The sequence below is a fragment of the Typopeltis vanoorti genome, chromosome 3 (assembly GCF_054136105.1).
Source record: "Typopeltis vanoorti isolate ZY-2024b chromosome 3, IOZ_Tvanoo_1.0, whole genome shotgun sequence".
NCBI classification, from domain to species: Eukaryota; Metazoa; Arthropoda; class Arachnida; order Uropygi; family Thelyphonidae; genus Typopeltis; species Typopeltis vanoorti.
In genome coordinates, this window is record NC_143551.1 from 124124922 (window position 1) to 124151857 (window position 26936).

At 37.4% G+C, this 26936-nt stretch overlaps 1 protein-coding gene across 1 annotated transcript in view; it reads right to left on the bottom strand.

Annotated features, from left to right (window-relative positions):
• The window catches only part of LOC150108538 (tyrosine-protein phosphatase 69D-like), a 655365-nt gene that overhangs the window by 150172 nt on the left and 478257 nt on the right, over positions 1 to 26936 (bottom strand). The window contains exon 19 of the mRNA XM_090390483.1: positions 7075 to 7229. Within this exon, the coding sequence (XP_090246609.1) occupies positions 7075 to 7229 (155 nt within the window). The remainder of the gene's footprint in view (positions 1 to 7074; positions 7230 to 26936) is intronic.

Here is a 26936-nt window from a genome sequence, read left to right on the forward strand (position 1 = left end):
GGAGAGTAGAATGAGGATAAAATAATACCACTGCATAAAGGTCTGGTAGAATGGAGGTATCAAATAGGCTTATTTATATTTCTTCTGTAGTGTTTTAAGATTTTGGAGAAGTTAGTAGGAACCCATATAGAGGTGGTAGTAGAATGGTGGTATTATCAAACTATAGTCCTGTTTGTATTTCTGCTGTAGAATAAGGCAATATTATTTACATTACTAAAACAAGTAGGCCGCATAACAAAGGCTGGTGGGCAATGTAAATAATATTGCCTTATTCTGCACCCAATTCTGTATACAAGTTCTTAACAATTTTTCCAAAATCTTAACTACAGCAGAAATACAAACAGGACTATAGTGTGATATCACCATTCTATTACCACCTCTATATGAGTTGGTATGCTTTCGAAAAATCAAGAAAAAAAAATGACAGTGTATGCCTTACCCTCATCCACTGCTCTTGAAACAAGTAACCACAGTAGGCTAAGGCATACACTGTCATTTTCTTGGATTTTTCAAAGGCATTTGATAGGATGTTACATGGCAAGTTGGTTTTTAAGTTGCAACATATTATTACTATTATTAACAACAGACCTGAAAGGAGTCTAAAGATACATCGTGATAGGCAAATGCTGTAACACACAAAGCCCATCCAGCTGTGCTTTAAACTCAATTAATGCATCTGCATTCACAACAATGTCAGACAAAGCATTTCACTGAACAACCTCTTTCCATGCAAAGAACCTACTCACAACCTCATTATACAACTTCTAGGTATGTCCCCCTTGTTCCCCCCCCCCTCCTCCATTCTATGAAACATTTTTTCCACATTAACTTGGTAACAATCCTTTACTAGCTTATAATTTCAATCATATCCCCTCTCTTCTTGCTATTCACAAGGCTTTGCAAACTGTATTCCCTCAATCTTTCCTCATATTCCACATCCCAAAGAACAGTTGAGACCTTAGTCAATCTTCTCTGGACCTTTTCCAACATCACCATGAAAACCAGAGGACCAAATCTGTGCACAATAATCTGTATGATGCCTAATCAAGGCCTTGTACAATGGAATCAGAACCTCTTCATTTCTACAAGTTAAGGTCTCCTGCATCATTGCCATAATCTCATTTGATGGCTTCACAACTTGTGCAATGTGACGTCTGAATTTCAGATCCTTGTCCACCACTACTCTGAGGTCTCTTATCACCTCAACATATTTACTCTAAAATTTCCCTGCCAAGTATATATTTTGCATTCCATTGAAATCCTATTGTGGAAATCCTATCAAAAGTGTTGCAAAATCAAAGTATACCACTGTATATGCACCTTCCTTGTCCAGTACATTCAACGCCTTGTTATAGTACATACAGTAGTGAGCAAATTAATCAGAACATATATCTTAAAGAAAATTTTTCAAGAAAAAATGTACCAAATTAAATGCCAACTTTACCTAATAATTTATATGTGCTCCTCTGTTCCTAATTAGTTCATTAATTTGCTTAGGCATTTACTCTACCAACATAAAACATATTTTACTTCTTTCTGCATCTCAAAACCATACTTTTATAACTTATATAAAATTATGGTTTTGAGATGACTTATATAAACCATACTTATATATTAAGTTATTCTTTGTATCACAAGTTAATTTTCCAAGTCTTTTTCATTATGGCCCACAAATCTGCTGTTGAGTTAATTATTATTATTATTATCAACACCCGACCTTCATGGAGTCAGAGGCTCATCGTGGGAGGTACTCACTATTGCATACAATGTTCATCCAATTGCGTCTTAAACTGATTCAATGTGTGCACATCCACAACATACTCAGGCAATGCATTCCACTCACCAACCACCCTCCATGCAAAGTGCTTCTCACTCCTTTGCTCACACTCCTTATACAGTTTCAAGCAATGGCCTCTTGTTCTACTCCCCTCTCCAATTCTATGAAAAATCGCTTCCATGTCTACCTAATAACAATCCCTGACCAGTTTATATGTCCCCCCCCCTCTTCCTCCTATTCACGAGACTCTGCAACTTACATTCTCTCAATCTGTCCTCGTACTCCACATTCCAAAGACCACTGACAACCGTTGCGAATCTTCTCTGTACCCTTTCCAACATATTCTCGTCACCATGAAAACCCAGTGACCAAATCCGTGCACAATAATCCATATGAGGCCTGATCGAGGCCTTATACAATGGAATCATAACCTCTCTATTTCTGCATGTCAGGGTTCTCTGCATCATTGTCATTATTCGATGTGATGTCTTCACAACTTATGCAATGTGACCCCTGAATTTCAGGTCCTTGTCCAACAGGAGAGTTACCTGATGACTGAAATAATTAGATGTTGTGATTTTTAAGGAACCCTTTCACTTTTTTTGAAGTGTGGCATGGAGTGAGATCCTGTTGGAAGATGAGTTCTTTGTCTTTCTGGATCTGTGGGACCACTCTTTTCCCTAATATTTTTATGTACTGATCACTTTCATCATACTGTCAACAGACACAAGTGATCCTGGACTGTCCATGTAAAACAACCCCAGAATATCTTTTTAGCTAGGTGTTTAGGAGGTTGTTGAAGGTGGGTAGGAGAAGGCTTTTCAGCCACTGATTTGCAAACATAGGGTACTCACTCTCTTTGAACAAAGAAATGGCTCTCATCTGAGAATATGACCTTCTTCCACTTCTCAACAGTCCAATCTTTGTACACTTTTTCCCACTGAAGCCTCTTTTTTTTGCATACCCTTTGTCAACAGTTGTTTCTTTTTTGCCCCCCCCCTGCTTCCAACAATCTTCGATGAACTGTCATGTCAGAAACTTTAATCCCACTAGTTCCCAAGGCTCTGTTTAAGTCTAAAACAGACAATCTTGGATTCATTTTACTTTTTTTAACTAGTAAACGATCTTGAGTAAGTGTAGTTTTCCTTTTTCACCCGCATTTTCCTTTTCTGTCAGGAGAATACCTGTATCCCTAAACCTCTTTAAAACCACATCAACAGTACCCAAACCAACAACACACTCATTGGCAATTTTTCTGTGAGTCATGGATGTGTGCTAAGAGAGAGAGAGAGTACATATTTTTGAATGCTTTTTTGGAGATGTATTCATTTTATAGCTATACAAAATGAATAAACCACAACCCAGGTGATCACTTCATGATTGTGGCTAGCCTAGAGCAAAGTGTGAAACCCTACTCACAATCACATCCTCTTGAAATGATTAGATCTAATACTCTTGATCCTTATGTGTCGTCTTTTACATATCATCTAAAACGTGTATCAAGAACTCGATTAAATAATTTTCTTTATTTCCACATGGTATCTCCTCATTCCAGTCTATACCACCATAATTAAAATCACCCATAATACTCACCCTTTCCTTGTTTACTAACCCAAGTTGCTTATACATTTCATCATCATCACCCTCTTCATTCTCTGGCAATTTTTCTGTGAGTGTAGTATATCTCACCCTTTCCTTGTTTACTAACCCAAGTTGCTTATACATTTCTTCATCACCACCCTCTTCATTCCCTGGCATATAGTAACATCCAACTAAATATCTCTTCCTGTCAACCTCTACCTCCACCATGTTGCCTCATAACCATTACTACAGGTAGATATTCGTTATATCCTCTTTTATGTGTACCTTATGCAGACATAATTTCCATGCAATCATCAACATCACTCCCCTTCCCTTCTTGTCCTTTCTGTCCTTCTGAAAAACAGCATACCCTTCCATTTCTATTCCCATTAGGATATCATCTTCATTCAACCATGTTTCACTAATTCCAATGATTTTGGAGTGAATAAACTTAATCGGCGAAACAATTTCATCTCCCTTATTTCTGATACACCTGACTTCATAAACAAACATGGCAATTCACTTTTAGGTCTATAACCAGTCCTGCCCAAGTCACTTGTTGGTTGTGATTTTCCCACCTGCTCTTCACCCAATCACCTTTATTACACTTACAACATATATTTGCTCAGTTTCAACTATCCCACTCGATCCTGATCTATTCCATTTCTATGCTGATCATCCCCACACATACACTCATTACTACTCCCAACATCCACTCTCCCTATGCCATATCTCCCTGGGCTCCCCCTTCACCTGTCACACTACTACTGTTTCCATTGCCAAGCTCTTCAGTCTCTTCAATACGACTCTCCTGATCTTTCACTTCACCTTTTACTCAGCCTGCATAGCTCAGTGGAAGTGGCATGTGCCTCCCATGGTGCTAGACTGCCTAGAGTGTCATAAGTTCAATTTCAAGTTCAACTACAGAAACTTTTATTAAGCCTTTTTTTGACTGGTTCCCAAGTTCCCAGTGACTTTGCTGTGAACTTGATGCACTTTTTTGTTGGCTGAGGTGAATTTGTCAACTTCCAAAGTCTTTGGTGAGTTTCTGCAGCATTTTTCTGTCATTGAAGCAAAATGGAGAAGAATCATGAAACCACTAAACATGACATTACAAAAATGCGCATAACCCAAGGAAGCCACTTCTCAGCTTGCTGATTGTTGGCCGCAAGCTGAGAAGTGGCATTCTTGGGTTGCTGATTGTTGGCATACTGATTCACAATGGTAATGCTTGCCCCTTATAGAGGCAGAAGGTCATACTGCAACCAATTTGCTCAAGTTATTCCCATTCCTTGAACTTTAAGGTAGCACTTCATACTTGGCTCATTTCCCTCTTATGATGCACCTTCAACCATTTGCAACAGGGTTCCCAGTTTACGATCAGGTCATTCACTATGTACGATGATAGATTGCTTCCTCTTTGCCCTACAAATTCTGAAGTTCCCCAAGGTTCTGTGCTTTTGCTCACTTCTCTTACTCTATATACATAAATAACTTTATCTTAGTATTTCAATTTCAAATTAAATCCCTAGTTCTGTTACATAATCCATTTCTCCTCTTCATTTAATGAACCTTGCCATGTTCAGACATACCAAACTTCAAGTACTTCCATATCCAATGTGTTAAATACTAATTCCTTTGCCATTTTTCAGTGAGGTAAGGACAATTTTCTCAACTTTAATGCCAAAAAAAAAATCCTGTCTTATTTCTCATGAGAAAGATCTCACTTCACTTTCTCTTATATTAAATCTCCAGGCAAGATGAAAAGAGAAAAATCTGGTTAACCGATGACTCCCATATTTCACGGGGATCATTCCAATCACTTTCTCATAGACATTTCTATTCTTGACTTCATGCATCTTCAATTTCAGACAGCATTCTACCCAACTAGTTTTACTGTCATCACTATCATTATTATTAAGAGAAAAACCAATAGGAAGTTAGGGGCACATCTAGAGAGGTCATACATTATCCCCACCATATCTATTCTTGAACTCATTCCTGTTCTAATCCATTCCAATCATTCACTGTTCTATGAGAGAAAAATCAAGCTTTCATCCCCTTCTTGACAGCATTCATTCTCAACTTCCAAGGATGCCTTCTCATCATTTCCCCACCTTCCATAAAGTGAAAAATTCCATCTACTGATATCCTGAATGATCCTTTCAGAAGTTTGTAAGTTACAATCACATCATCCTCTCTTGCTCCTGCTTACTAGTGCCTTGCAGTCCACAAATTCTCAATCTGTCTTCATAATCTACAATCTAGATAGGAGATATTATCTTTAACACTCTATCCTCTGTATCAGAATCATCATGGAAACAAGAAGACCAGACCTCTGCACAATAGTCCAAGTGAGGTCTTATCAAGGCCCTGCAAAGAGGCAAAAACGACTTTGTTATTTATCTTTATATCAAGGTTCAATTCAGCATTGAAATTATCCTCTGAGTTTACTTGCAACCTATGTTATATGGTCTTTGAACTTCAATTTCCTATCTGTTAAAACTTCAAGATCCCTACCTTGATCAGTTTCATTCAGTTTGTGCAACAGCTCTGGTACCTTCTCCTCATACATCTAAGTTTCTTCATCTAGTAAAAAGGTAGCAATGAGCTCAATGTTGCATTACACCAGGTTGATAGACTTTAGCAAAACGGGCACTCATTATACTTTTCTTTTACTTGCAGCATAATGATAGAATTCTGTTGGGTTGTCTTATTCTTTTACGATGTTTTGGTTTCCTTCTTTGTCTTTGACATAATTTATGCATATAGTACTGTCTCCATTAAATTAAGCTCTAAGACAAGACAATCAAACTTAGGGTTGTTCCTAAACAATATAAGCATGCTAATGTTATACTGTTTTGTCAAGTTAGAGACAGTGCCACCCTGTGGGTAAGAGGCACCTTTGTTCAAAGTTATATTTCAGTGCCCCCATAAAATAAAATTTACAAATTAAAATGAAATTAATTTCAAGAAATTCTTATTTATTTAGTATATAAATACAAGATATACGTATGTGTGCATAAAAATAGAGCATCTCAAAAAAAAATTTTTTTTTTCAATTATCACAAAAAAATCACAACACAATTCAAACCTGCTAAATGCATCACTCATGAAGCGGTATGTAAAAGCAAAGCAGCTAATTCGTTGTTGAGTTTACTGTTCATTTTTTTTTTTTTGCCTTACTGTTTATTTGAAGTTGTATAATCTAGTAGTAAAGTTTTACTCCATGAATAAGAGATTGCATAAAAATTTACTATTATTTATTGTCTTGAAATAGCACCCCTCCTGAGTAGGCACCTTTGTGCCCTGCACAAAGGCACCTAATATACCTGCACACCCACATGGGGTGGCCCTGCTTAGAGAAGAGAGACATCATGCTTCCAACATCAATAGGTAGGTTCTGTATATAAACAGTAATCAGTATATATTTCTGCTTATTTCCAAAAGATGTTCTTTTAAGTAAATTGCTTTGCTAAATATATGTTCCATGTGATGATGTGCCTACTTTAAGATAATAAGGAACATTGCATATTAATATGCTATGCAAACTAAACGGTTGAGTTTATTTACAAAAACAAAAGTAAACTGTCATAGCTATTAAGATTTTTAATGCAATCATAATTAGGCTTGCAATTTAAATTTCATCATGTGTTTCAAAAGTTTTCTATAAAATGAAATAAGCAGTTTTATTCTATGTAATGAAACAAACTTACCTACAGTGAACTAATAAAGGACCCCTATCAGAGCAGTAATGTTCATTCACTCTTTTTATAAAACGAAGAAGCCAAGATGGTTGCTCTGGTGCTAAGAAATCTTTCCACAGCATAAAATGGAAATGGAGTATCTCTCTTTCTTCACTAATGTCATCCTAAAATAATATTAAAAAAAAACAAAAACACAAGTGAAGCGATAGAATTATACATTAAAATAAATAACAAGGAATTATATACTAAATGCATTCATAATATCTGACTTTTATCTATTTTTGTAACTCATTTTGAAACTCATGTGTTGCTTTCCTATGCAAACAGCCATGACTTTTCATCCACTGGGGATACACTTTTTTTCATGTAAACCCACCCATGAAAGTTTGTGCATACAGTACATTAGCATTGGCACCATGGGTGGGCTAAGGTTAGAGAGTCTGGAAACCCTGCTCTAGAGAAGTTCAGAACTCCTAGATGGTCACTATAGTTTGTTTCCAGGTTCTCTTGCAAGTGAATTGAGTCATGTTAGACAATATTTGCACTTCATAATGTTGTTCAAGGAAATTAACAATGTCATAATAACTAAATAATTGTTCTCATTACTCCGAATATTTTGCAATATGCTAGTATTAAGATGTACAATTAGGGGACCACTTCAGTAAATGAGAATGAACAGGAGAAATATGGGGGGGGGGGACCTGTAGTCTTAAAATTACACCACCTATAGGCTCTGGTTAAGTGCTATCAGCCATTAGGTTGATGACTAAGGTTAGGATAGTGAGAACAGAGGCAGATTTGAAGAAAAGCCTCTCAAATTTAAATTTGCTTCGGTAGAGTGAAGTGCCTTTTTTCATCAGATCCTGTGGGAAATACCCAAGGCATAGTCTGCTAAACCTGAGAAGCTATAGTTGTGCAAATGGATGTAGTCTTGGTGCTCTGATATCCTGATGTTAGCTGCAAGATGTGTCTGGTAGACCCCCAGGAAAATCCCAAGGTTGTAGATGGTCTTTAGAGAGTGGGTAAGGACCTAAAATCATGGCAAACTGAAAGGGCTTGAGCTATTAAGAAGAAATTCTACTTGGATTATACCAAAGCTATAATGAGATATTCATGAATAAGGAGGGAGAAAAATGACCATTACATCAGTATAAGGTGAGCTGAGTTATTTTTTAATTTGCAAGGAAAATTCTACAAACAAAGAGAGGATGGATGCAGCCATGAGCTTGCATCATTCTCTCCCGCCCCCCCCCCAGCCCACTTCTTTATGGAGATGTTTGAAAATAATGTTTTAAAGTTTGTCCCTCCCCTCACAATCTTGTTATATGACTATGCTATGTAAATAATGTGTTTGCCATTTGATTACATGACCTAGACATCCCAAAACCCTTCACCCCCATTTGAACAGTTAGCATCCAAGAATCCAATTCCCTATGGAAACAGAAAGTGACAACAGTCTGCTCCACCTAGATAACCTAGTCACAAGGAAACTAAATCGATCCTTGGCCTTCACCATCCATAGAAAACCACACACCTTGGTAAACACATGCATTAGCAGTCACATCCCCTCCTCAAACAAAATGACTTTAGAATAACCCTAGTCTACAGGACAAAATTGATTTGCTCTGATAACACTGCACTTATTACTGAACTCAACCACATACAAAACACATTTTTAGCCAATGACTACACTCCCCTACCAAATAAAAAGACCACTAATACCCTTCCTCCTCCCAACACAGACTACAATAAATCCATCACCATCTCATATATCTGCGGCAATTCTGAAAAGGTAGCCAAGATCCTAAAAAAAATACTGTCTTTTGACCATTAATGAACCAAAAAGAGAGAGTTATAAACCCATTCACTCATCTAAGGACCAGCTGCAACCTCTAGATACCTCTAGATATAGTCTACCAGGTACCCTGCAGCTGCAACCTTTCCAACTATATAGACAGGACAAAGCTAACATTAGGATATATCAATGGAAAAAAAACTACTTTGCTCCAACAAAGCAAATTTAGATTTGAGGGACATTTCCTCGAATCAACATCTACACTCACTACTATCCTAACCCCAACAAATATGTTCACATTAAAGGGCGTCTCATCTGAAAAACTTACATCCATAGACAATTAGTCCAATGGCCAAAAACATTCAACCAAATCCAATGGTGATAGTGTAATTTTAAGACTATCGGCCTCTGTATTTTTTCTGTTCATTCTCATTTACTAAAGTAATGCCTGCATGCATGTGTTAATGCTAGTGTATTATTTCCCTGAACTAAATTTAGTGAACTAAATTTATTTAGTTATTACTTCTAATATTATAAATTATCTATGGTATTAATTTCCTGAAACAATATTGTGAATAATAACCAGTGCATAAGTCTAAACCAAAATATTTTCTGATTTAGTATTATTATCATTATTATTATTAACACCAGACCTCCACAGAGTCAAAAGATACATTGCAGAAGGTATACACCATCATACACAAAGTTCATCAAACTGTGCTTTAAACTCATTCAAGATGTCTGCATTCACCATACTGTCAGGCAATGCATTTCATTCACCAACCACTCACTCTCCATACAATGAACTTCACTTCCTTGCTTGCATCCCCTCCTTATACATTTCAAGGGATATCCCCTCATTCTAACCCTGTCTCTCATTCTATGAAAAACATCTTCCACATTAACCATGTAACATTACCCCCTTACCAACTTATATATCCCTGTCATTTCCACTCTCTTCCTCTTCCTCCTATTCATGAAGCTTTGCAAATTGCATTCCTCAATCTATCTTCATATCCCACATTCCAAAGACCTGTTACCACCTTGATCAATCTCTGGACTCAATCTTGGCCAAACTATTCATCAACACAAAAGCCAGAAGACCGAATCTGTGTATGATAATCCGTATGAGGCCTGATCAAGGTTTATATAATGGAACCATAATCTCTTAACTTCCCAAATCTGAATGCTTCCCTCCCCATCAATGTCCTCATCATTACTGCCATAATTTTAGCAACATATCCCCTAAATATCCTTATCCACCATCACCCCCCCCCCCCAGATCCTTTATCTTCTCCACCTCCTCTGAAATACCACAGTGACCTGGGATGTGGAGGGAAACATCTGAGTTTGGGAAAGATTTTCCTCATCTCAGCAGCTCCTTGAAAAATGAGGAAAATCCTCCCTGAACCCAAATGCTCTTCACCACATCCCAGACTATTCCACTTCTTTCGTATCTGCTCACATATTCACTTCTGCAACTAGCATCCACACTTCACGCATGGTGCCTGCCTGTTTCCCTGTTTGTGCTGTAATCCTGTTCTCTCATTCCCCTCACTCACACTACTTATCTTGCACTCCTTCAATCCCTTCCTCTCTCTCTCTCTCTCTCTCTTTCTCATCCTCTTTCCTGCTCTTCCACATCACCTTTTACTTCCAGATCCTTTGTTCACTGCAGTGAATAGAGGATCCATTTGTCCCTCAAAATTATCCCACACATTCACATAGCTTTCTGTTAGCATAACACATTCACGATCTTTGCTCACCATTTCAATATCTCTAGTGCAATCTGCATAAGCACCTTTCTTGAATCATTTGTTTCCTTTCCTTTTGCTTCACTCTGCATTATTATACTGAGACAATGCACTTCCTTCACTCACTTTTCTGCTGCAATTGCTAACATCAATGTCAAATCTATTGCTACACATTTCATGCTACTTTTCAGGACATTTGTATGAATAATCATTATCATCTCATCCACATTTTCCCCTTGCTTCATTGCTTATCACCACACTCTCTATTGTTTCTCTAGGAAAGCACTCCTCTAACACTCACACCCTACTCTGCTCACCCCAAATCATCAAATCTCCATACATGACACTCCTTGTGGCTCCATTCATTAATCTCACAGTGGCCTATCCCGTTTCCTCCTCCCCGTCTTCAGGATTATTCAGGACTTTTGGCCTAAATAGTCCTCTACTCATTCTCATTCTATCTAGCCTCTCAACTCTCCCAATCTCTTCCTATTTATCCTCCAAAATTCTTCTTGCCTGCAATTTCTTTTCTCAGCAGTTCTATTTCTCTCTCTCCAGATCTTGCTTTCACCCAACATTCACTCACCATCAAAACATCTTCCTGTGCCACACTATCTAAGCTTAAAATCCATCCATACTAAGATTTCCTTCCTTGAGCATAAGATATCAAATTGAGTAACTTAATAACATCAATATTTAATAATAACAATAATAATAATAATATATGAACTCTTCTGATGGAAGTATACTATAAACCGTTTACATTAATTCCCTTAATTGATTGAAAATAAACAATGGTAGCATTGTTTATCAATGTTACAAAGCACATTCTTTTTCATCATTATAAAAGTTAATTTAAGCAAAAGAACATCTAAATATCTCTAAATGGTGCAATAATAATAATAATAACAGATTCAAAAACTAAGTAACATTAGTAATAATCAGCCTATTAAAAGAGCTAATGATAAAAAATTTAATAATTAAAATAGGGAGATTAAAAATGTTTATGATAGATAATGTATAACTTCTGAAGAAATTCTAGAATTCTACAAGTTCTTTTCTGAATAGAAATGATCCCAAACAAGCATTCATCAGGCCAATAACTAAAATTAAAGCATTTTAAATGTTTTAGTCCACGTGGTTAGCCTAGTGGCTTTGCGCTTCACAACCATATGCCTGGGGAAGGAGTGTCCCAGGTTCGATTCCCGTCGAAGACGTGAGGAACTTGAGGATCTTCCTCAGGCATGGCCAAGTTAGCTGGTCTTGGACGCAGGCAGTAGGGTTTTTTATGCCAGTTTATCTGACGTTTTTCATGAAGGCAGGCAAACTGGCCCCATGAACATACGCTGCTACAGTCAAAAATATATCACCCCTAGCAGCAGACTAGGTGACAGGTTGGTTGGGAGGGGTACTAACAAGAAGTCGCATCTAAGTAACACGCAGACACTGCATAGGAAGCGGGAATAACACGTAGTGAAAGAAGAAACCATTTTAAATGTTTCATTAGGAAGATAAGCAGCTATTGGGTAACAATGCAGTGAAAATTCAGCTTTATATATATTATTTTGCAGACTAGAAGGTAGAGAATATTGAGTTTTGCACCAGATATTGCAAAACATCAAATTGATGAGATCTGTTTCACTGAATGCTTTGTCATTTTTACCTGGCTTTGCCATTTTTACACGGTGTTCTTTACCTTGGTAAAAGGTTTTTGTCAGATCAATACAGAAAGGATTTGTCATGGTGTTAAGAAAGAGAGGTGTACAACAGAGTCTGTTCCTGGAGGTTGTATAAGAATGATGTTAATGAGTGAGTAAGGAGCAGATTTTATGAATGAGAGTGGCCGATAAAATCACACTCTTGCATTGCTTGAAAGAGTGTGATTAGTGTAGAACCAGTGAAGAATTTAGGGTACAATCTAATGAACACTGTGTGTAACAGCAAGGATGAGTCCAACTCTGTGGTGGTTTGATGATAACAATATTAAGAATTATCTCTTGCATGACCATGCCTATGAACTTCAGTTATTATTATCATTATACAGACACCTACATGGAGTCCAAAGAGATTCATAAAGGGAGGCCCATAATAAGTGTTCACACAACACTTATTATATTTTTTAACTCATTCAAAGGGCGGAGCACTTATGACCAACTCTGGTAACCTTTTTGCTCATCTACCATTCTTCAAGCAAAAAATCTGGGTCCCACACCCTTGCTAACAAACACTCATATACAACTTTCAGGATTCATTCCTTTCTCTCTCTTGTCTTGTATGGTAATGAAAAATTTCTTGAAAAATTGATAAAAAACAAACAAGAGGTTATGATTCATTCATTCATCCACCACTTGACTCAACAGATTTTATTGAAATTTTTGAACCTTTATTTAAATAAATGTTTCATACATATTTTTAAACTATTAATTAGCGCTCAAAAACTAATTTTATTGTCGGCAGAACCCTAGGGTTCCACAGAAAACACAAGTTGGGAACCTCTGGTGTGTAGAGGGGGAAACGTCCAATTATATGCTGATCATGCAATGTTGTCTGAGCTAGAATCCTTGCAAGGTGACTTGAACAGACTGATTCTATGGACAAATGCTAAAGTTAGTTAAAGTTTAGAGGCCACATTGCCGACTGCAGTGTTAAAAAGAACACTAACCTTTAGAAATAAGACAGTTATTTTTCCACTTTAGAATGCCTTAATAAGACCACATCTGGATTAGATATGATATTACTAAGGTTTGTCTTGGTTCACCCGGTATCTGTATAAAACTGGGTGAACAAGTAACCTTATCTGGCCTGCGGAATTCTGTATAAGAGGACTGACTGAAGGAATCAGTCTTCAAAGTTTGTGAAATAGGATAGGAGATATGAGAGAAACACATCTATCATATTTTCTATCTATCATTGGTAAATAAAGCATAGATACAATAGAAAATTTTCAGCTCATGACAGGAATGAGTGAAGAATTTGAGGTTCTCCCTGAAAGTTGAATAATGGTGTGGTAAAGAAACATATGAGTTTGAATTTCTTCTCAAAGCACATAGTGCTGCCAGTGGACAATGTACATGTGCATTTTTAGTGAATATTTTCAAGAAGAGGTATGTAGATACTCAGGCACTCCATGCCTTATGAGGAGTCTTTTCTCAATGAGCCCCTGATTACTAAGCGATGCTTAGAAAATAGTACAGTTGACTCTCACTACATCAAACACTAATATAACAAACCAATTATAAGTCTAACTAATATGATGATCACAAAGTTATTATAGTACCTATGAATTTGCTATAGTGAGAGCCAACAGCTATTGTAACTATCCATCCAACATAATTCTTCCTTTTACACTTATAACATAATCAAAGAATTCTTTAGGATATCCTGGAAAGGAAATTTTCTCAGCTCAGTTGTTACTGGCTTATTTTTTTTTATGGAATTTTTGAACCTTGGTGCGAAAATCAAATGGCGATAATAATGTAAATTTTTCAAAATTGGTTCAATGTCATGAGTGTAATATGTAAGCAAGCAAAATGTGAAAGATTGGTTTGTGGAGAGAATGAAAAGGAGATGAGATAGTATAGATTTGTAGGAAGTGTAATATTTTGTTAGACTATGAGTTAATGAATGTGAAACAGACTGAAGGAATGAAAGATAGCATAAATGAAAGAAATGGAACAAAAGCTAGTAAGATTGAGAGAGAGAGAATGAAAGAACTCAAGAATGAAGATGTGAAAATAAGTGACAAGGAAACAAAAGGAAGCACAGATGAGGAAACACAAGTAAGGTGTGGCAGAATGAGAGGTAGTGAGACTATTGGAGTGACAGAAAATGAAATTGTGGGGATACAACATTTGATGAAATAGTTATTCAAAATGAAAAATAAAATCAGGAATATGTGAAATGATATTAGATGTTAAGTGGAAACAAATGAAAGTGTGCAAAATAATAGAATGAGAGAAAAAAAGTAAAAGAGGTGATGAGTGATTTGGGAATAGCAGTGTATGGAGATTCCATAGCTAGAGGGACTGGTTAATGAGAGAGTCCATAAGGTCTACTATCCAGGAGGTAGAATGAGCAAGATAATTCATGCTTTGGACATGAGAAGGAAACAAGGCAAGAGAATTAGTGGTGGTTATGTAAGGGAAGATATTGAGGATAGTGAAAGATAAAAGTATAGTGGGAAAGGTTGTCAGTATCTTGCTGAGGTATGACAATGATGAGCTGAGACAGAGAGCCAGAATCCTGAATAATATGCTTGCAGAGCTGTGTGAGGAAAAGGAAGCAGTTTGTGGATGTGAAAGATTGCATTTCAATGGCTTTGGAGTGAGTGAACTGATGTGGAAATAAAGCACGTGATATAAGCAAGAGATCAGGAGAGTGGTATGGAAGAGACTGAAGTGCTTATCAATGGAAACAGTAGTAGTGTTAAAGATGAAGAGAGAATGGGAATGCAACAGGAAGAAGGAAAGTGGGGTGGAGGGGAAACAGAGCCCAGTGGACAGGGAGAGTGGATGTTGAAAGTAGCAGTGAATATATCATATGTATGGAGATGATCAGCATAGAAATGGAATAGATTGGGATGTGAGTGGGATAGTTCAGACTGAGCAGATATATGTATTAAGTGGTAATAAAGGTGACTGGGTAAGAGCAAGTGCGGTGGGAAAATCATACACAACAGGTGGCTTGAGTAGGACTGGTTATAGACCTAAAAGTGAACTACTATGTTTATTTACAAATGCCATGAGTATCAGAAATAAGGGACATGAAATTCTTTCACTGATTGAGTTTATTCACCATAAAATCATTGCAATAAGTGAAATATGGTTGAATGATGATGATATCCTCAAGGGAACAGAAATGGAAGGGTAATACAGTGTTTTTTGTGAGAATAGAAAGGGCAAGAAGGGAGGGGGGGGAGTGCTGTTGATGACAGCAGAGCAATTATGTCTACATTAAGGTAGACATGAAAGAGGAAAGACATGACATGACTAAATATCTCTTCCTGTCAAGCTCTGCCTCAGAGCTTGACAGGAAGAGATATTTAGTTATATGTTGCTATAGGCCAGGGAATGTGGAGGATTGTGTGATGAAGAGATGTATTTGGTTAATCAACAAAGAAAGGGTGATTTTAATTTTGGTGGTATAGATTGGAATGAGGAGATACCATTAAGGAATAAGTAAAATGAATAGCTCATGTTCTTGAAGGACAACTATCTCAGGCAGTATGTAAATGAGGGTATGCAAGGATTGAGAGTTTTAGATCTGATCCTTTCTTCAGAGGATGTAATAGTGAGTTGGGTTTTGCACTTCCCTCCAGTTGGCAGGAGTGATCATGAAGTGTTCACATGGGTTGTAGCAGCCATAGCCCATGTAAAGACTTTTGTGAGGAAGGGATATATGTGGAATTACAAGTCTGGGGATTATGACAAGCCTAGGACACAGCTCGGAGCTATAGCATGGAATGAGGAGTTGGGCGGTAAAGAAATAAATGCTATTTGGGAACTGATAATGAAATATATAACAACATCAATGTGTGAATGTATTCTGAAGGTCAAAAGGCTGAATAAAGTAGATGCAAATGGATGAATAAGAGGATTAAGCATGAAATCTGGAAGAAAAAGAAGAAGGTGCTTTGGAGGCAGCAAAAGATGAATTATGGTAATAATCAGCTGTATGAAGAGTATAAAGATCAGGCCAGGAGAGAGTGATTCAGTTAGTAAGGACAACAAGATTGCAGTACGAGCAAAAATTAGCAAATCAGGTCAAGAAAAACCGTCATAAGTTCTTTCGATATGTGGCAAGTAGAAGAAAGAATGATTATGGTAAGATTCTATGAATGGATGAAAGTGGGAGATTGGTGACTGCTGTAGAAGACATAGTAGGGGTGTTTAGTTTGCAGTTTATCAGAGTGGTTCATCCTCAATGTGGAATCAGAAGCTCAAGTGTAGAGAATGAAATGAGAGAAGACTTGGTGTATTAAGTGAGCAACAGGTACATGAGAAGTTAGGTAAATTAGATATCATTGAGCCAGTACAACTTGAGGATATGTCACTCTTCAGGGAATGTTCACAGGAATTAGCATCAACCTTGGCCTACCCGTTTCACAGTCTTGCAACAGAACAAGTCCCAAAGGAGTGTAAGGAAGGCAAAATTGATTGTTCCACTTCACAAAGGTGGTGATAAGTTATCAACCCATTTTGAATTACTTTGTGCTTGTCAGCATAGGTTTGTTAAAGGTAGATTGTGTTTTACAAACTTGCTTATGAACTATAACGATGTGCCGAATGTATTTAAGAAGGGAGATGCGTATACTTAGGTTTTGCAAAGACTTTTGATAGATTCCACATCACAAGTTGATCACTAAATTGAAGCAGATGGGACTGGATGATAGACCAGTGAGTTGGATAGGTGAATGGTTAACATATAGGTATCAGCAAGTTGTATAATGCTGGAATTATCTTGAAGGAGGACAATCACTAGTGGTGTGTTGCAGGGGTCAGTTTTGGGAACATTATTATTTAATTAGAATATTAATGATATTGGAATAGGTTTAACTGGTGACATACAACTACTTTCAGATTATGCAAAACTGAAGTCAAGAGACTCATCGTGGGAGGTCCTTTCTAGGAAACACAAAGTCTATCATACCACTCGAACTCATTGACCATTCATGTTCTCACCACTCTATCAGGCAATCAATTCCACGGTTCAACCACCCTCCACGCAAAGAAACCACTCCTCACCCTCTTGCTCACAGCTTACTTTCGTAACTTAAAAGAATGGCCCCTTGTCATTGCTCCTTCCTGCTGTTCCACCAAGCAAAAGAACTCTCCAGTGTCAACCCCAGTAACTACTTCCAACAGTTTAAAAGTCTCGATCATATCACCTCTCCTTCTTTTATTCACCAAACTTTGCAGTCCACATTCCCTCAGCGGATCCTCATAACTAACATTTCACAGTCCTGAAACCATCTTTATTATCCACCTCTGTATCCTTTCCACAGTTAATTTTTCCCCTTCAAATCCTAGGGACCAAATTTGAGAACAATAGTCTAAGTGTGGTCTGATCAGGGTGTTATACAATGGAACGATAACTCTTTATCTCTGCAGGTCAGCATCCTTCTCAGTATTGCAGTAATCCTCTGGGTTACCTTCACCACCTTTGCAATATGTTCCCTGAATGTCAGTTTTCTATCAATCATAACTCCCAGATCTCTTGTCTCCTCTACTTCCTTCAGTACAGCTCCTTCAATCGAGTATGCAGCCTCCCATCGATATATCCCTAACTTCAAGACTTTACATTTTGCTGCATTAAACTGATACCCCCCATTCATTTGCCCATCTGTCTAGTTTATTCAAATCCCTCTTGCTACCACATCTGCACTATTACTAATAATCCTTCCCAGCTGTACATCATCTGCAAACAACTGAATATCCACTTGCAATCCACTGACATTGTCATTGATATAAAGGTTGAACAATGCAGGTCCCAGTACTGAGTCCTGTGGGACTCCATTTGTAACCTTCTGCTTCCTTGATATTGCCCCATCATACACAACTCTCTGATACTTATCAGACAGCCAATCCTGAATCCAGTTGACTAACCTGACATAAATCCATGTGCTGCAACTTAAATATCAAGCTTATCATGTGGCACCCTGTCTTGTCACTTTATTATAAAAGGCAACCATATTACTAAAGCAAGAGCACTTCTTAACAAATCCATGTTGACTCTCACAGATAACATTACCCTCATCTGCCCAATGCTGTATATGGTCCCTCACTAATTTCTTCAAGATCTTAACAACTACTGATGAAACACAAACTGGCCTATAATTAGACACCTCCATTCTGCTACTGTCCTTATGCCATGGCACCATCTTATCTTCTCTCCATTCCCTGGGTATCTTTCCCATAGCCAGACTTTCATTGAAAAGCCAGGTCAACGGAGCTGTCAGTTCTTTAGCACATTCTCTCAAAACTTGAGGTGAAATACTATCCAGTTCCGCAGCTTTACTGACATCCAGGGGTACTCAATATTTGGAACACACTCTCCTTTTGCACCTCTAAACCTCGAACCTGGCCTATCCCTCTAGTATTAAAGCTTACTTCTACAGGATGAAATGCTCCAATAAAGTCTTCACTGAACAACTACACTATGTCCTCTGCATCAGTCACTCTATTCCCATTTTTATCACACAATGTTATTCTTCTACAATCATTTCTCCTCCTACTGGCCACATAGCTAAAAAATTCCCTAGGATTTTCTTTGGATCTTAGTGCCAATCTCTTCTCATATTCCAGTTTTGTCTTCCTTACCATACTAGTCACTCTCCTGGCCCGTGTCTTATATTCTTCATGCATCTGCTATTCACCTGTCTCCTTATATCTCTTCCATAACCTCTTTTGACCTGCAGTTCCTGTTTGATATTTGTCATCCACTTCACACCAAATTGTGTCCTCTTCTTCGCTCGTGGAATACAGCTTACTATTGCTACACAGTATAAATTTTGAAATTTGGTAGGTAAGAAAGGGATGCAAAGTATATACTTGGCAGGGAAATTTTGGTGAAAGTTGAGGAGATAAGAGATCTTAAGTGGTGGTGGACAAGGATCTGAAGTTCAGAGGTCTCTGATGTGATGTCTTCACAAATTGTGAAGACATCACATTAGATAATGGCAATGATCCAGAGCACCTTAACTTGTAGAAATAAAGTAGTTCTGGTTCCATTGTGTAAGACCTTGATTATACCTTGCATGGATTACTGTGCACACAGATTTGGTCACCTTGTTCTATGGTGATAAAGATATGTTGAAAGGGTCCAGAGAAGACAGCATAGGTCATAACTGTTGTTTGGGATGTAGGATATGCGGACAGACTGAGGGAATACAGTTTGCAAAGCCTTGCAAATAGGAGGAAGTGAGGGAATATGAGCGAGAAATTTAAGATGGTGAAGGGATGCTAACAGTTTAATGTGAAAGAAATTTTTTGTAGAATAGAGGAAGGGGAGCAGAAAAATGGGACATGCCTGGAGGTTGTATAAGGAGGGTTTGAACAGAGACATAACAGTAGGTTCTTTGCATGGAGAGTGGCTGGTCAGTGGAATACATCGCTTGACATTGTGGTGAATGCAGACATATTGAGTTTAAAACACAGTTTGATGTGTAACAGTGTTTGCCTCCTGCAATGAGTCTTTTGACTCCCTGGAAGTGTGGTGTTAATGATAATTATAATATTAATAATAATAATTTTCTCTCATAATCTGATTTTCATCTTCCTCACCATGCAGACTACCTGCCCGTATTTTGCATTTCACATGACCCTATCAATCACCTTTCCTTTTATATTCCCTTATATTTTCTTACAGCTCCTGTTTCGTGATGTTACTCAACATTAAATTTATATGTGATATATCCTACCGACTCTAGGTATGCACTCTGATGCTTACCCCCTCAAATTCTTTTGCCATTTTCCATGCTAATATCTTTTGTTTATAACTAGTTATGCTATGGCAAGCAATCTCTGAAGTTTATGATAATCATTGGATCTACAGTCTCCTTAAATGAAAATTCCACATGAACATTCCAGAGTCAAGACTGCATGATCAATCTCCCCAAATGAAAGCAAAGTGGCTACTTTTGAACAAATTCTTGCATGCTATCACTCCCTGGCATGTATCAGCAAAATACTATGTTCTTTGCATTGTTGGCATCTACCTTACTCCTGACAGCCTCAAATGCACTACCTCCCATGTCATTGTCTTATTGCTGAACTTTCAACCTTGTTGATTGCAGTTCTTCTGCTATCATTAGCAACATGTGCAGTCATGTTCCATTTTTCTTCATTAAAAATACAATACCTCTTATATTCTATTTCTATAACATCATTATCCCCTGCGAACAAATTCTAATTAATGCCAATAAATTTTGGTAAAGCACATTTAACCAATACCAAATCTCCTCAACCTTATTCCTGATGTTTCTGGTACTTTGAACAAAAATTTGCAATAGCCACTTCTGCATGCAACTTTTCTTATATCTTGTAAGAAAAGTTGAATGGAACACCCATTCAAGTTCAAGACCTGAGGAATTACATTTAGCATTTTTTGATCACTGATATGCTCAAATTCACTTGCTTCAAGAATGCATGGACATATGTTCACCTTCATTCTGCCTAATAGCTCCAGTTTCCTGGTTTTACACTTCTAATCCTGACAGCCTCGAATTCACTACCTGCCATGCCACTGTCTTGTTGCTGAACTTCCAACCTTGTTGATTACAGTTATTTGGTGGCCTGGTTGGCCGAGTGGTTAGCGTGTGCTCTCCAGCCAAATGGCTGCGGGTTTGAATCCCACCGTGGGCATGGATGTTTATGATTGTCTGTGAAAATACAAGTGGTGGTGGTGGTTGGCAGTAGATGGCATTGGGTGTAGATGATGAATGTAGTTAATGGATTCAGTGGCAGAGATGGAGAGTTGTAGAGTAGGTGCCCTCCCTTGATGAGACTTTGGACTCCCTGGAGGTGTTATGTAATAATAATAATCCATCACTGAACAACTCTTCAGACACCTAACTCAAATGCCATTCAAGTGAAGTCAATTAACACTTTCACTTTTTCTGATTGTATTCTAAGAGCATCACTAATATCCTTCATCACTGTACTTAGAAAACATGACTTTGTCATGTTCTCATCAAGTACACTGCTTATCACAGAATCTCAATTCAATATTCTCTAAACTCACTCATTCACTTTATCATGCTCACCTTTCTTTGGTCACTGAAACTCATGTTTTGTACTTTAAAAGACTATGCACAAGTATGCTATCATTCTTTCATTCCGACTACCTCACTATTCTACTGATCTTTCACTACAATTTTCACATTATCATTTATATTTTCTTCATTCTTCCTCACTCCAACATTCTCACCTACACTTTCTCTGATACTTTCACTTTTGTGCCTATTGTCAGTAATGTTTAACACTACTCTCTCACTTCTGACATGATCAATACTTCTGGAAATCAATTTTGAAGCACTTCTGACATTTATAAACCTCAGTAATGAGTACATCTCACATAACTAGTGTGGTAAAAAAAGCAAAAGCGGATTATGAAAGGAAACTAGCTTTGCAAGCAAAAGAGAATCCCAAACAGTTCTTTCAATATGCTGCAAGCAAGGAAAAAACTGTACAAGGTAAAATGATTTTAAGGAATGACGATGGTAAGGAGGTCACTGAATCAGTCGATATAGTGGAGTTACTGAGCATGCACTTTGCAAAAGCATATCATCCAGGTGGTGACATTGAAAAAATGAAGGAACCATTCGTTTATACGGGAATAGTGATGAATGAGGTGGAGGTGACTAGTCTATTACAGAACCTTAATGTGAACACATCTGTGGGATTGGATGGTATACCGGCACGAGTCTTGCGTGAAGCGGCTAAAGAATTATCAGTGCCCTTGACCATGTTGTTTAATCTGACTCTCAGGTCTGGGTTAGTCCCGAAGGTGTGGAAAGAGGGGAAAATAGTTTCACTGCATAAAGGAGGATCCAAGACTACGGTTGCAAATTACCGACCGATCAGCATATCAGGAGTCGTTGTCAAGGTCTTAGAGAAAGTAGTCAAGGGAAAAATACAGGAATGGATTGATGAAAACGAGATACTGTACAGGGGACAGCATGGCTTTGTGAAGGGTAGATCATGCTTCAGTAACTTGCTCAAGTTTTATAACAAGGTGACGGCTGAACTGGATAAGGGAAATGGGTTTACAGTGATACTGCTGGACCTGGCAAAGGCGTTTGACAGGATACCACATGGAATACTAATCCGTAAACTACAACATATGGGAATGGATATAGGATTGGTGAGATGGATAGGTGGTTGGTTGATGGAGAGATATCAAAGAGTAGTTTATTCAGGAGTAGAGTCCAAAAGACGGCCTGTGACTAGTGGTGTGCCGCAGGGTTCTGTTCTTGGACTACTGCTGTTTAATCTGTTCATTAACGATATAGGGAAGGATCTAAGTGGAACAATTCATTTGTTCACTGATGAGGCAAAGTTGAGTAGGGCAATAGTGAATGCAGAAGATGTCAAAGTCTTGCAGGATGACTTAGATAGATTGGAGTTCTGGGCTAAGGAGAATGGATGTCAATTTAATGTGACAAAATGTAAGGTTATGCATTTTGGGGTGAAAAGATTAGCAGCAGTATACCACATTGGTGGAACTGTACTCCAAGAGATTGATGAGGCCAGGGACTTGGGAGTGTTGGTGGATAGGGAGATGAAGTTTAGGGGGCACATTGCAAAAGTAGCTAAATCAGCTCATCAACTCACTTGGTTGTTGAAAAATACCTTGACGAGCAGAGACAAGCAAGTTATTGTGCCTCTGTACGGAGCCTTGATAAGACCTCATCTCGACTACTGTGCCCAGATTTGGTCACCTCGGTTCCTTCTTGATGGGGAGGAGGTGGAGAGGATCCATAGGTGAGTGACTAAGATGATAACAGGTCTATGGAATGAACCATATGAGAACAGGTTGAAGATTTGTGGGTTGCAGAAACTAGTTGATAGGCAGAGGAGGGGAGATATGATTGAGACATTCAAATTGCTAAAGGGATTCTATAGGATTAATTCAGAGGATATTTTTGAGATCAGGACTGGTGGTGGGAGAACTAGGGGACACCTATGGAAGCTGGGCAAGATTGTGGTTAGCAGGGGGTGTTAGAGCTGGGTTTTTTACTTTTAGAGTTGTAAATGAGTGGAATAAGCTGCCAGAGTCTGTTGTGGTGAACGAGTTCAAGACAAGGTATGATAGACACTGTGAGAATGTAATCGCATAGTTGTGTGGACATGATGTTTAGGGCCTCCCTCGATGAGTCTAAGGACTCCTGGAGTCGCCCGAAATAATAATAATAATAATAATAATAACTATATTTCAAAAATCACTTATGTAGAATTCTTTAACAAATCTGTCTTGGCTGCCATTTTTTCTGTTTCTTTTACTAATGCCAAGTTGTAAGCTCCATAACACAATTGAAAGAACGACGGTACATTGCACCCATCAATTGGAAAAGTTTTAAGTTCAATTTTCGTCTTGATGGGAGTAATCTTTATATGGGTTTTTTCAAATGAAGTCAAGTTTTTTTTGATCTCATATAGAGATAGAAGGATTTTTTCTCCTGGAAACTCGAGTTTTTCATCCTGCAACACAGACAAATCAGCCCTCAGGACACATGCAATTTACAGACAAAAAATATTAGTGGTGGTTGTGGTAGTGGGCAGTTGATGGCATCGTTGTAGATGATGGAGAGTTGTAGAGTAGGTGCCCAAGCCCTCCCTCAATGAGTCTTTGGAGGTGTCACAAAATAATAATAATAATAATATATAATAAGTATTATAAAACACCTATAAAATAAAATAAACACTCCACTTTCAGTTACTACTGTCTTAATAAACTAATTCTAACATAAATTATATTAAAATATCATTTTTATTTAGATAATATTATATTTTCAGAGCTTTGAAACAATGAACTTCCATATATACTTTACTTCCAGTGCTAAATTTATCTGAGTTCAAGTTTACTAGTACTATATTTAAAAAATTATAAAATAACGCAGAGAAAATTCCTCAAAGGAAGTAGGCAGAACTCTTTTAGTCCGCTTGAAAATGGGTATGTAGTGTTTGATGAGGGTTTTGCAGATATCTACTACTATTTCATGTTCCTAACCCTAACTGGTATTACTGTCTGAAATAGTTCAAGTTCAGCAGTAAAGTTTTCTTGAGTTCTGTGATTAAAAAACCTCCGTTTTGGAGGTTTTTAATCAGAGGAGGGTTTTCCCCCCCTACCCAAAAACCTCTGTTTTTGGGTAGGGGAAAAAAAAAAAAAAACCTGTTCGTCCATTCATTTTCAAGTAGAAAATAACAATCTTTCTTCTGCTGATTTAGTTTTATGAAGGTTACCTCAAGGCTACACAGGCACTTCACATACATAGCTATAGACATATGGCTATTCTGTAATACTTAAATTCAATGTGCAAAGTTTTAAAAGTACAGAAATACCTTATATAGCACGGTTTTGAACAACGCATGTTTTGGTCTAACGTGGCTTTTATTATTACACTTATCATTATTACACTAACATTGTCAACACTGACCGGTGACTCCCGGGTGCTGCAAGTGACATTTGAGCACCGTTTATGCAATAGTTATTCGATTAGCTCTCATGTAGACACGTTCTTTCCCCGCAGCATTTTATTATTTATGTTAATATTAGTATTTAATATTTTTTTATTATTTAAGTACGAGTGAAAAGAGACAAAACAAAGAAGACACTGTTGGAGTAACAAAAAAACGCAAGTGGTTTACATTAGAGAAGAAACTAGAAATTATAAAATGTAAAGAAAATGGCGCTTCGTTTGCTAAAATAGCACCTGAGAATTCATTGAATGAATCATCTGTATGAAGAATTATTCAGAGCAAAGAAAAGATTAAACAACATGGAATGAGCACCGCTTCTTATATGTCAAAAGTGATCATTAGAAATCAATCTTCTATAATAGAAAATATGGAATGTCTTCTAATGATCTGGATTGAAGATTGTAATCAGAAAAAGATTCCTTTGAGTCAAATGATAATCCAGGCAAAAGCAACAAGTCTATATGACAAAATAAAAGAAAATGAAAGCAAAAATGAAGGAGGTACAACCAGTGAAACTTTTATAACAAGTCGCGGGTGGTTCTACAATTTCAAAAAGCATATGGGACTCCATAACATAAGAATCCAAGGTGAAAGCGCAAGTGATGACATGAAAATTGCAGAATTATTTCCAATGAATTGATGGAGCTTATTGAGAAGGAAGGCTACACAGATGATCAAATTTTTAATGCTGACGAGACTGGCTTGTTCTGGAAAAGAATGCCATCGTGCACATTTCTAGCAGAGAAGGAAAAAAACACAAGCTGGGTATAAAGTGTCAAAAGACCGATTGGCACTTTTACTAGGAGGTAATGCATCAGGTGATTTAAAATTGAAGCCATTGTTAGTGTACAGAGTGGAAAACCCAAGAGCTCTTAAGGGCTTTACAAAGAACAATTTACCTGTTCATTGGCGTTCGAAAAAAAAGCATGGGTGATTCGTTCAATTTTCGAAGATTGGTTTAAAACTTGTTTTTGCCCTGAAGTTAAAAGCTATTGTAAAAAGAATGATATTCCTTTCAAAATTTTGCTTTTATTAGACAATGCGCCAGGCCATCCATGAAAAATGTCAAGATTCATTTTTTCCCTCCAAACACAACATCAATTCTGCAGCCAATGGCTCAAGGCATTATCTCCACTTTCAAGGCTTACTATTTAAGACGAACTTTTTCTCAAGCTATTAAAGCTGCAGCAGAAGAAGATTCTTGGATTTTGAGTGAATTTTGGAAGAAATTTAACATGAAAGATGCCATTCAAAATATTTATGAATCTTGGCAAGAGGTGACTCAAAGCAACATGAGAGCCGTATGACATAATATCTTGTCGCATTGTTCAAAGGACTTTGTTGCCTTTGCAACACAGAAAGAGGAAATCTCAACAGAAATTGTGCAGATGGGCAAAGATCTTGGTTTTACAAATTTAGATTGTGACAATGTGAGCGAATGTATTGATTCTCATTCAAATGATCTGGATGATGAAACCCTTTTGGAGTTGGAACAACAACGAGCCTATGAAGCAGAAGAAAACCCCACTGATGTCATGGTTGAAGAATTTTCCTTTGCTGACCTTTCAACTTTTGTGAGAAAAATCGACGATGCTTCCGACTTTCTCATAAATGCCGACCCGCGAATTTGAAAAGAAGCATCAAAGTGGGACAAAGTCTCAATAATGCCATCGAATGCTACAGAGATCTAGTATGTACTTGAAGAGAAAGAAGACAAGGATGGTTCAACAAACACTAAAAGACTACTTTAGTAAAAAGAAAATTACTGTATGCTAAAATTGAAGCAATACTTGTTTTGTTTTCTACAACTTTTATATCAGTTTAAAAGGATTTTATTTGTTATTTAATTAATAAAAATAACAATTTTTTTTTCATTTTAAAACATTTTTATTATCTTAAATTTTTGTAATAAACAAATTAAATTGAAAACCTTTATAAATAGACCTCGAACAACGAGGCTTTGCATAGCACGGATGCTTCTTGGAACCAATTAACCGCGCTATACAAGGTATTCCTGTATAGTGCAAACAGTTTTCAGACTTTTTTAAGTTTTCTTTGTGCCAACTTTATTTTTTAATGATAATCACATCCACAAAAAATAGCAGCAATAGTTGTGCAATGAGT